The 12,196-nt window shown below is 38.5% G+C and overlaps 1 protein-coding gene across 1 annotated transcript in view; it reads left to right on the top strand.

Moving 5' to 3' along the window:
* The window catches only part of COL1A2 (collagen type I alpha 2 chain), a 37,894-nt gene extending 31,042 nt beyond the window's left edge, over window positions 1-6,852 (top strand). The window contains exons 43-52 of the mRNA XM_056484016.1: window positions 752-805; window positions 910-1,017; window positions 1,219-1,272; window positions 1,593-1,700; window positions 2,364-2,417; window positions 2,549-2,656; window positions 3,051-3,297; window positions 3,705-3,898; window positions 5,630-5,872; window positions 6,435-6,852. Coding sequence (XP_056339991.1) covers window positions 752-805; window positions 910-1,017; window positions 1,219-1,272; window positions 1,593-1,700; window positions 2,364-2,417; window positions 2,549-2,656; window positions 3,051-3,297; window positions 3,705-3,898; window positions 5,630-5,872; window positions 6,435-6,581 — 1,317 coding nt within the window. The 3' untranslated portion in view covers window positions 6,582-6,852. The remainder of the gene's footprint in view (window positions 1-751; window positions 806-909; window positions 1,018-1,218; window positions 1,273-1,592; window positions 1,701-2,363; window positions 2,418-2,548; window positions 2,657-3,050; window positions 3,298-3,704; window positions 3,899-5,629; window positions 5,873-6,434) is intronic.
* The last annotated feature ends 5,344 nt before the right edge of the window (window positions 6,853-12,196 follow it).

Below are 12,196 nucleotides of genomic sequence, written 5' to 3'. Positions count from 1 at the left end.
CTTTATTCTATTCCAAATACACTCAGAAAAAGTGGATGGAACCAGAGGCTGTTCTTCTAGCAAACTTTTGCAATGTCTTCAGAGAAAATTGTATCAGGATTTTTATAGACATGGATTCCTATGCCCAGCTAGGTGACAGCCTCATCAGGGAAGCTTATTGGATAACCTGAAGGATAGTTAATACAAATCTTGCAGAGACTTTGCAGGATTTCAAAGCGAACAGAGAATAGTAATTTAAAAATTCCAAACTTCATTTCATTGGGATTTTCTGAAGGAAAAGGGGGTTTTCTGGACAGCCTATGTGCTGAAGTGAAATTAAGATTCACAAAGGAAACCATTTAACCTTGTGAGGTACCACAACAAAGTATTTTAGTTTTGCCTGTTGTTTAGGTTCTTTTCCCTCAACTGGCATTTTTCATCTTTTTAAAAGAGTGCAAGCTAGTGTAGACCACTATTGTCTTAGTCTTTTCATTTAGAGCAATGTTGCAAAACTCAGTAATTTTTTTCATTACTGAACTTTAAAAACCTAAAATATTTGAAGACCATTTTAGTTTTCTGAGAGCATTAGTGTATTTAAGGCGTTTGAGAATGGCATGTAAAAGGAAGAGGTTTTTTCTCTTTAAAATTTTTTTTTTTAATCTTAAATATTCTATCTCAATATCTTCTTACTCTCAGTGTAAGCAATTAGACTGAGACACAGCTCTGTATGAAGTGATGGAATTTAGTAATTTTTTTCATGGTATTTTAATAGGGCAATCCTGGAAATGATGGTCCTCCAGGCCGTGATGGTGCTCCTGGTTTCAAGGTAACTTGTTTCTTTCTCTTTTATTTCATTGTCATGGAAGAAATATTCCAATATGTGTAAGCCAGTAATAACACAATGTGTCTCCTGTTGCATTCTGTTCCCAGGGTGAGCGTGGTGCTCCTGGTAATCCTGGTCCCAGTGGTGCTCTGGGTGCTCCTGGTCCTCATGGCCAAGTTGGTCCTTCTGGAAAGCCTGGAAACCGTGGTGAACCTGTAAGTCAATGAGATGGTGATGCACCTTAACTTGCTGCATTAAGGTCTACAAGGACTAAGACTTGTCTATCATATACACAAAGTACATCCCACCTCTACAATTATAGATAATTACTTCACTTTCTCCAGAGATGTGTTGAGCATGGAACTTTCATTAGAGCAATAGACAGCACTGACATGCATTCTCTGTTCTTGTTTCAGGGCCCTGCTGGTGCTGTCGGTCCTGCTGGTGCTTTTGGTCCAAGAGGTCTTGCTGTAAGTGATTTTTAAATACATTACCACCTTGATGCAAGAAGAGAAAACATGCTTTATCAATAAGCACTCATAACTGTGATCAAGGGGCCCAAAAAGCAATGCTTAAGGCCTGAAAATATTTAGGAACTTAGAATCTCAGTTATCTCTTTTATCCTGAAACTTTTGGGATTGGCACTCTTCCTGGGTGTGTTAAGGGGATGTCCATTATATACATTGGGATATGTCTTAATGTAGAATATTTACACTTAATTCTTGCTTTGGCAGGAGTATGTTCTTGAAGCCTTCTAATTTATTCCTTTGACACCTGTATCCCTTCCCAGGGCCCACAAGGTCCACGTGGTGAGAAAGGTCAGCCTGGTGATAAGGGACCTAGAGGTCTGCCTGGCTTGAAGGGACACAATGGACTGCAGGGTCTTCCTGGTCTTGCTGTGAGTAAATGATTTTCTGGGTTTTGAACATAAAGAGCAAACAAACCAAAATAAGTTCACACTAGCAAGGAATTACACATGTACAATACAGCATGTTAATACCACTTCACTCTGCAGCATCTTTCAAATGAAAAATCATAAATCTCTATAAATCATAAGTCTCTATATCATTCAATTTTTTTGTATAAAATGGCAAATTCTGATATTGACATTTGAACTGTGACTACCATTAATTTCCTTAAAGCTCAGTTGCATTTGGCTAACAAAGAATTTAAAAGTCTTCTTCCTTTATTTATTTTTTATTTTGGCTAGAAATTGTAAAACTTTTATCTCAGAAAAGCTGAAGTAATTTTTGGATTTTCTTCCCTTTAAATCTGGGTATCAACTTTAGGAGCTCTGCCTTTTAGTTTAAAGCCTTCTCTGAAGATCAGAGGAAACAATATGAAGAATTTTATAGGTCATCCTCTTAAGTATATCTTGATGCCCTCTCTTCTCTCTTCACAAAACAAGCACTTCATACCCTAACTCCACTAATAAATATCATTAGCCCTAGATTCCCATTCTCTGAGCCCAGATACCATTACATACAGCTCCCTCTTGAAGCAAGCAAACACAAACATGTTCCACTGCTCTTTTTTGATGACTGTGTATCTCTCCCAATAGGGCCAACATGGTGACCAAGGTCCTCCTGGTAACACTGGCCCTGCTGGCCCAAGGGTATGTGACTTTCAGGATATATTCAAATAACTCCCAGTCTCTTTGTGCAGTATATATGTATGCTCCCATATATATGAATCCCTATTTGTGGCATTTTTACTGTCATTTAAACTGTTCACATTTCCTTCTAGGGTCCACCTGGTCCTTCTGGTCCTCCTGGTAAAGATGGTCGCAATGGTCTCCCTGGACCTATTGGCCCTGCTGGTGTGCGTGGCTCTCATGGTAGCCAAGGTCCTGCTGTGAGTATAACCTTTTCTTGTTGTTGGTTTAACACATTTTTCCAAGTAATTACATCACTTCAGAAGCCTAGCAGTTTAATAATGCACGTGGTGTTATTTCTTTAAAAATGTATTCAATATTAGGGAAATGTTTAATAGACGTGAACTAAAAGGTCTTGTTCACTCCTTATGGCCAGGGAGCAAATGCACAAAGGAGATGTGTAGTTCTGCACTGTGCATCTTCCACTGCTTCAACCCATAGCAGTCACCACAGGGCAAGTCTGTGTGTGCTGCCTCCAATTAGAGCTGAGAGTACCAGGAGCTAACCAGGACTATGCATGTGTGGAAGCATTTCATTAAAAGCATCATATCTCTAACAAAATGCTTTTTGTCTTCTGCTTTTGGAAAACTTCAGGGTCCTCCTGGTCCTCCTGGTCCCCCTGGCCCCCCTGGTCCCAATGGTGGTGGATATGAAGTTGGCTTTGATGCAGAATACTACCGGGCTGACCAGCCTTCTCTCAGGCCCAAGGATTATGAAGTTGATGCCACTCTGAAAACACTGAACAACCAAATTGAGACCCTGCTGACCCCAGAAGGCTCCAAGAAGAACCCAGCTCGCACCTGTCGTGACCTCAGGCTCAGCCACCCAGAATGGAGCAGCGGTTAGTGCCAGATGTTTGCCGTTTCTGGTCAGGGAGCACTCCCAGGGCATTCACCTTTTTTCAGTGAAAGCTATCCTTGGCCACTTGGCAAAAATACTAAATGACCAATGAAGAAGTTTTTCCTGTCTTCACTGAAAATAGATGCACTTATATCCTGAAAAGCTCTTTGTAGATATTTTTGCACATTATTGCAATGATTTTCCAAACTAATGCCAAAAGATTTAACCCTTGCTTTCAAAGTTTCTTTTACATTAAAAATCAAAAATATCTGTATCCCACTCATCACCTTTATTGCACCTAGCTGTGATATTTATGGCCTGAGTTCCTACATCAGACAAGTGAATGTGAACTGCATGCAAAGTTTATGCTGAGTGAACCACTGTTCACATTTTTTCCCCCAATGGCAGGCTTCTACTGGATTGATCCCAACCAAGGCTGCACTGCAGATGCCATTAGAGCATACTGTGATTTTACCAATGGTGAGACTTGCATCTATGCCAACCCAGACAATATTCCTGCTAAGAACTGGTATATCAACAAGAATCCCAGGGACAAGAAGCAGCACATATGGTTTGGTGAAACTATCAATGGTGGCAGCCAGGTAAGTGATGTATGGCAAGGGGATTGTTTCCTGTGGTGCTGTCTGAAGAGTTACCAATTCACTGACTCTCAGGAAACAAGCAGATAAATTAAATTCTTAGGGGAGAAATATGAAAAAGCCAACTATCTTTTATCTCAAGGACACAGAGCTGTGATTCTGGTTTAGATCAGTTTGTTAAGAGTACTCCTCAGTATTGTTCGAACTTTTCTTGATGTCTGCAAATGATCAATTCAGCCTGACTGATTTTTGCTAAGGGAAAACTGGACTGGAATATGGTACATATAAGGACAATCCAGAAAATGTCTGAAAAAATAAGAAAAACATCAATCTTTTTAATTGATGTTTGTTACATAAAATACATACAACACTATTCCTGGAAAGATATTTATATTACACATCACACATTGTGAGTGCATGCCACCGTAACATTCAGAATCGTTGGTGTAAGTAAAAACAAGAACTACTGCTTGCATATTAGAAACGGTCCCAGAAAATTGCAAATACATCACTTTTGTACAGCTAAGGAGATTTAATTACATAATTTTTAAAAGAAAATTAGTTAATATTGTGATGAAGTGTCTAAGATGAGATTAAATCACGTTGGATCAGAACGGTCTAGGGTTCTGTTTCTTAGAGGGTCTAAAAGTAGATGCTGTAAAAAGAATATAAGAGTGAAGAAAACATTTATACCATCCACAGATACTATTATATTTTTAAAAGTTTCCAAATTCCCTAGAAAAAGTTTCCCGGTTTTATTGAGACAGGCATTGTTTGTGCATGGCTGTGGAAATGGTAGATTGTTTTCCTTGAACTTATCTGATCTTGTCTCTGAATCCATATAAACTGTTAACACCCTATCTTGCAATAGAACTCTACAGTTTAACTACATCCACTTATGCCTGGTTGTCAGTCTACCTCCTACTACTTTTATTTCATGCTCTTTAATTCTGGAGTGGCAGTAGAAAAGTGTTTGCAGACTTGCAATCATTTTTTTTTAAAGCACCTAGCTGTCATGATTAAAGCTCAGATAGAAATTAGATACCACTGCCACTTGCTCAACTCCCTCTCTCTTCCTCCCAATCTACCCTATGAGAAGGGGGAGGAGAATCAAAGTAAAACTGGCATTTTGAGATAAAAACATTTTAATAATTGGAAAAAAATCGAGTAACAATGATAAATAATAATGATAATACAAAGGAAAATAACAGGTGATGCACAACATCATTGCTAGCCACCTGCTGACTGGTGCCAGAAGCCCCTGCTTCTTGAACCCAGACTGGTTGCCCTTTTGGGTTACTTCATCCCAGTTTATATACCAGGCATGATTTTTTATAGTGTTGAATATCTTTTTGATCAGCCCAGGTCACCTGTCCCAGCTATGCCCTCTCCCAGTTTCTTTTGCCTACTTCCTCACTGGTAGAGCATGAGAGACAAAAAAACCCAAACAAACAAACAAAAACAAAACAAAAAAAAACAAAACAAACAACAAAAAATAAACAAAAAAGTCCCCTTGACTTAGAATAATCATGACTTAGCAAAAATCAAAAATGTCAGTGTTATCAACACCATTCTCATTCCAAACCCAAAACACAGCACTGTATCAGCAACTGAGAAGAAATTAACTCTACCCTAGCTGAAACCAGGACACTAGAGCAGCTACCATGCATTTTCATTACAAACATGCTCCTCTCCCCAGCAATGCCACTGACTGGGTTCCTCTGTGTTTTTCAGTTTGAATACAACAGTGAAGGAGTGACCTCGAAGGACATGGCCACCCAACTCGCCTTCATGCGTCTGCTGGCCAACCACGCTTCCCAGAACATCACCTACCACTGCAAGAACAGCATTGCCTACATGGATGCAGAAACTGGCAACCTGAAGAAGGCTGTTGTGCTGCAGGGATCCAACGACGTGGAGCTCCGAGCTGAAGGCAACAGCAGATTCACTTTCAGTGTTCTCGAGGATGGCTGCTCTGTAAGTAGCGCAGAAACCACGGTGAGGTGTGATTAGGGATAGAGTTCTGCTTTAATTCAGAATTCGATTTTTGGTCAAACCAGAAAAATTTTGCCTGGTGAAGATACACAGCCTACAAACCCAACCATGCCAGATCCTTAACAAGTGGGAGGAAGAGGTTCCAAACAAATCCTACCTTGTACTGTACATGTGGCCAAAAGAAAAGTTTTCAAAGGGACCAGACCCAAATTCTATGTAAACAGAAGATTCATAAGAAAACAGTACACAAGCTATAGGAGGGACAGGGTCTTTAAATCCTGAAACAATCAGGCAGGGTTCTCTTAGGATCTAACATCAGTGTGAATAATATGGTAGCTTGCATACAGCATCATATAGGAATGCAGAAGATTCAAGTAAATAGATTTCTGTATAGAGATCTAAATAATTGGATGTCTGTATCTAATTTGCAAACAATAGGAGCAAAATGAATTAGAAATTATTCCAGAAATTATCAATTTAGGTGAAACAATTCTTAATACTGTGAACAAATGCAATAACAATTGCAATCAATCTTCTCTTACAGAGAAAGAACAACGAATGGGGCAAAACAATCATTGAATACAGAACAAACAAGCCATCCCGCCTGCCCATCCTTGACATTGCACCTTTGGATATTGGTGGTGCTGACCAAGAATTCGGTTTGGACATTGGCCCAGTCTGTTTTAAATGAATGAACTAAAATTAACTTAAAGCCTCTCCCAAATTATTCTCTTGTCATTTCTTTTTATAATGAAAGCTGACTCCTTCCATTTCTTCTGTTCATCTACTTGCTTAAACTCTGGGCGAAAGAGAAGGAGAAGAATTGATTGGAGCATTGTGCAATGAAATTTAATACAGCCCCAAATGGACTTGGAAGTCTTTCAAGATTTAACACCTTGTTTTGGGAAATGTCAACCTTTGTAAAGAAAAAAAAACAAAATAAAAAGTCATGAAAGTTTGCACCACTTGTGGCCTTTGAATATCTTCCACAGAGGAAGTTTAAATCCATGACTTCCAAAGGTTTAAACTACCTCATACACTAAATCAAGAGTGATCCACATCTTGTGTAGGAACTTCTCCATATAATATGAGGTACTTCCAGTTCCACTCAAAATACAGTGGTGCTAATTGCATAATTACAGAGTATCTTTCCAATACTTGAACTTTGATGGTGCTAGTAGCATTTAAAGTATTGCTTCTCTGTTTCTTTGAAGTCTGTCTTAAAACTTAGGATGTCCTGTCTCACCCACAGCTTAAGCATGTGGATAATTTTTCTTCCTCTTTGTCTTCTTCTTCCAAAATCAGGTCTTCCTTCTTTCAAATTTCATTTCCATCTTCTACTATGGGTAAAAAAAAAATAAAAATCATCATTTCTCCAAAGAAGAAGAAAATGTATTTTGTATATGTGAGATGTTTAAATAAATTGTGAAAAAAAAAAAAAAAGAAATAAAGCATGTCCAGTGTTCCAAAAGAAACTATTTAATTAATTACTTGGAGATTCTCACACCCAGATTTTACAATACAGTTAGCACATTGCTATAACACATTGTGTTAATGCCTTAAAAGGTTTTCTACAACTCTCTTAGGGTGTGATTGTCTATTTGACTCTTCATTTCAACACTAACTTTTGAGAAGTTCTCAAGAAAATCACTCAGTAACTCTGTGCCTCATTGTATGAGAAGTTCAGAAGCAGAAATAATTCCTTCCTTTTTCCAAATACTAAGCAGGATTAATGGCTGCGAGAAGGATCATCATCTCACTTAAATGTGGAAGGAAAATGAAGCTTCTGTCTTTCACTTGAGCTCCTAGCTGTTGATGGAGCTCTGCTGGATGATGCTGTGCTGTAATCAGCAGAACTGTGCCTGTGCACTTCAGAAAGGATATGCAGAAGTCAATGCCAAGAATCTCAAATTTAGTTGTTTTGTCAGGAAGGTCAGTGTTTGTTAGCCCTTACTTTGCTCAGTTGTGTATGGGACACAGAACCATATACTTTTGCTAATCTTAATAATTTACTGTCACACAAACCACCATGAGAAGCAAAGACTTCTTCTCTGAGACCTTTGAGAAGACTGCTGAAAACCCTAATTGAACTGCAATCCCAACAACCAGGTTTTTGTGATTGGGAAGGTGCTTGAGAGAACCCACAGAGGACCATGAAGACAACAGCAAAAGCACGTAAGGCAAGAGGTGAGATGGTCAGCCAGAACCCCAAAGAGAGGCATGAAAAAAATTTCCAGAATAAAGTCCCTGTAACCTGAAGAAAGCACCATTCCAAAGATTAGCAGCTAAGAGTCTGAAGGCAGCTCCAAACGGTGCAAGGGGGAATAAGCACTATAATCTGTTTCTAAAGACTTTTTTTTTTGTTCTTGCTTGCAATGAAGTGGTTAAGGAAAATAGGTAAAATATCAAAACATGATCTTAAGTGCAGCTGTATGTGCCTGCAGCTGTGTGCTGAATTAGTAAAATGGGAATTTCCATGATGAAACAGCCCATTTTTTCTTCACTGAGTAAAACATACTGTAGGTAAATACCTGCATTTGCTCATTAGACCATGATGATTCTTAAAATATTATTTTAAGCATTGTTTTACCATTTCAAAATGTTTGTTGTTGTAAAAACAGTAATTCAATATTTGGAAACAGTAAAGACTTTCTTTCCTTGTACAGATTAACTACAAGACAAGAAGTTCCTACAAGGACTGAAAAGCTAAAATTTCATCCTTCAGGTTGTGCAATTCACTAGAAGGAATGCAAAGGTTATTGCTAGGATAGGGAGGTGGACCTTTGTTGCCTGGGGAGAAAAAAAACCTCAAACCACAGTTAAAGGAACTTGAGTTTGGAAAGGAAACTACACCTAGCAAACACTGTCTCCTTTTGTCCTCTTCTGATTTCTCATTTGCTCTCTGTGATCTATTCCATGGCATGTCCTGCTAGAGAACATTTTCCTTCTGTCATCTCACTGATAACATCCAAATTACGTGTTTTCAGATCTTTGCCCCAAAAGCAGCTTCATTTGGAGAGTAAACCCAGAAAAATACACAGTGTTGTTTTACCTCACAGTTTCCAGCCTCACTAACACTGGAAAGATATTCAGTCTTCCTTGCAGGTTTTCAGCTTATCAGAACTTACAGCATGATCGAGTATTTTGCTTATGTTATGTACAATATTGAAGAAACTGTCTTTCAAAGATCATAGCTCAAAATAAGACATAAATGGCAGAGAGCCTTAATATTGTCTAGTTTTGGGAATATAATAACTGGTAAAGTGATCTTAATTATATTTGGGAGTGCTCTGCAGCAGAGCAGTTCTCCAGGATTTTCATAGGCTTTGTGCACCACCTACTGACGCACACACTAATCACCAGCCCCTGAAGACTGTTTTTCTAGGGCTTTTATTCCCGAATTCATTGTTATTAAGAGAATTACAAAATATCCTGAGTTGGAAGGGATCTGCAAGGATCCTAATCCAACTCCTAAGTAAATGGCCCATAGAGGTATCAAACCCACAGCCACAGTATTATTGGCACCATGCTCCAAGCAACTGAGCTAATCTCAGGGTTGTTGCTGTGTTCAAGCTTCTGTGTCAAGACTATCCTGTAGGCTATTCCTTCAAAACATCAGAATCAGAACTCACCCTAAATATGCACTAACATATGAGAAGAACACTCATCCAAACAGGAAAGCTCTTGGCAGCAAACTGCAGGCTCACTCACAAAGAGACAATAATTAAAGTTACTATTTTAGTTGTCAGGTTCTGTCAATCTGAAATTATCTTCTGGATGTAGTAGTGTAAAGGACAGGTTGTTTTTTTTTTCTTCATGAAATCCCTACTCCATTATTACTGTTTTTCTGGGCAATTTTATCCAAAGGGATTTACCTCTACTTTTTGGTTAAGGTATTTAACATCTCAAAGTGTAAATTTCTGCTCACACAGCCTGATTTAATTTGTGAAAAATGTTTTCCATTACTGTTTCAAGTTAATAATGAGCTACCTTCTCATTTATTTTCACCTGTCAGCATTTAACAGGGAATAAGACTAGCTCTAATTCCTCAGTTTGAAAGAACATCCATTTCTATTATGGCTGTCTGTACCTGCCTCTATATCACATCTGCTTTACCACAGTAATCTAAAATCTCAATTCCTACAGAAGCTGCCCATAGCCAAAGTTATTGCTTTCCAGATTCTGAAATCCAAAGGACCTCTGCTTATTCTTCTCAGGAACAGCAGAGAGAAAACCACACCCATGAAGAGCACCTGCCTCACTGTAGACAAAGAGTATAATTGCAGTTTTACTTCATTTTTCTCATCTACTTTAATTCTCATATAGATGCAAGAGATAGGTACAAAAGATACAGACAGATACAAGAGGTTCTTTGAACTTTTTCAGTTCCATATGTGATTCTGGAGCACAGTTTCAAATTTATTTCATGTAGTTTTGAAACTATTAATTTAGTTAGTAGTCTCCAATTTTCTGGAGAGATTAAGTGTTAAAGTTAAGAATTAACCTTGTGCAAGATGAGCTGGTGGTTTGTGCCTACAGATGACAGTGTTCTTGTCTGGCTCCAGGTGGGAGTAACCAGCATTTCATCTCCCTCCTCCAGTGCTGGGATGCTCTCAGCTGCTTTGGGAGTATGAGCACTTCAACTCTCCTGGAGATTCAAGAACTACATTCCTACCCTCCACTCACCTCCCTCTAGCAAGTTAAATATAAAATATGTATTTTGGCATGCACATCCAACAGTAAACAATACTGATTCTAACACCTTGCTCATGTTTAAGGCAGTGTTTCTCTGGCCCTATATACAATGATATTACCATGTCCACAGCTTTTACTGTTGTCTGTACATCAGGACCTTATAGATCTCTTCATTGCAATAAGATTTGGGTATCCATTCTAGGTGTGACACCTTGCTAATATAATTATGGGCCAAGGACTGGCCTATGGATTAACTGAGTTTCTCTCACACCTTCTTTCTTGATCCATAGCAATGTTCTTACATTCTATCTATTCTCTGCTGCAGAAGCTAGGTCTAAAAATCCATTCTCTATGTTAACTCTACATAAATACCGTGGAAATTTCATATGCAGCAACTCAGTAGTTGTTTTCTGTGAGCTTTGTCTGAACAACTCCTTTACCTCTTTTCCACTCACATGAAAATGCACTGCCCAGACACACTATGGAGACTACTTGCATTGATTTCTACTGACTCCCTCATCTGTTTCTTAGTATGGTTAAAAAGTTTAATAGATTTTTTTTTGTTAAACTCACAGCCTTTTACAATTTGAAACTCTGAAATTTAGGACAGTGTGCCCCTTAAAAATATATAAATTTTAAATTCATTATCTGATATGATCTGGACCTAGCATGTTGGAAACCAACTGGGATTTGTAATCCATTTCCAAATTGCTTTGCATGTACCATGAAAACAGGCCTGTGGAAAGAGAGCTCTGTGAGAGAAGGGCAGGCTCATAAAACAGAATCATAGAATCATCGAATTTTAAAGGGTGGGAGTGGACCTTAAAGTTCATCTACTCTTGACCACCTCTGGCATGGCTCCTCCCACTACACCAGGTTGCTCAAGGCCTTATCCAGCTTGGCTTTGAACATGGCCAGAGTTGGGGTATCCACAATCTTCCTGAGCAATGTGTTCCAGTGTCTAACTACCCTCACAGTAAAAAATTTCTTCCTAATATATAACCTAAATTCTTCCTCTTTCAATTTATACCCATTACCCCTTGTCCTACCACTATAGCTCCTGAAAAAGAGTCCACAAGAAATCTGCTGAAGGACAATGGACTCAAGTTGTTTCATTGCATATGGATTTGTTCTGGTTTTGGGCTTTACAGAAAGACATACACTGTTAGTTAAACCTTTCAGTTCTATTATTTTTTAAAGCATAAGAAAAAATGACACAGCAAATAATTAGATCTACCTGCCAGTCATCTGAGCAATTATTTAAGTGTGATATGCACAGGAGATTTAAAGCCAGAACCAAAAAACAATAGCTGTCCTGATTCCAACTCACCAGTTACACAAAATTGATGGAAATGGCACAACTGTTCAGTTACCTGCTAATTCCTAAAAGATAAATCTTTGCTAAGCCTGAGGTGCACAGTAGCCCATGTTGACATTTTGTGTATATATGTTTACATTTCACCATCATAAAATAACACAGGTCCTTTAGAGCTCACAAGCAACACAACAGAGCACCATACAGACAAACAAATATGACAGAAAGGGAATGTTGCAATATTTGGCTAAAATGAAACTGCTTCTATGCAATTTCATTTTTAAATAAGGATGCAT

This window comes from Oenanthe melanoleuca, chromosome 2 (genome assembly GCF_029582105.1).
Source record: "Oenanthe melanoleuca isolate GR-GAL-2019-014 chromosome 2, OMel1.0, whole genome shotgun sequence".
Classification (NCBI taxonomy): domain Eukaryota; kingdom Metazoa; phylum Chordata; class Aves; order Passeriformes; family Muscicapidae; genus Oenanthe; species Oenanthe melanoleuca.
This window is presented reverse-complemented; position numbering and strand designations above follow the sequence as displayed.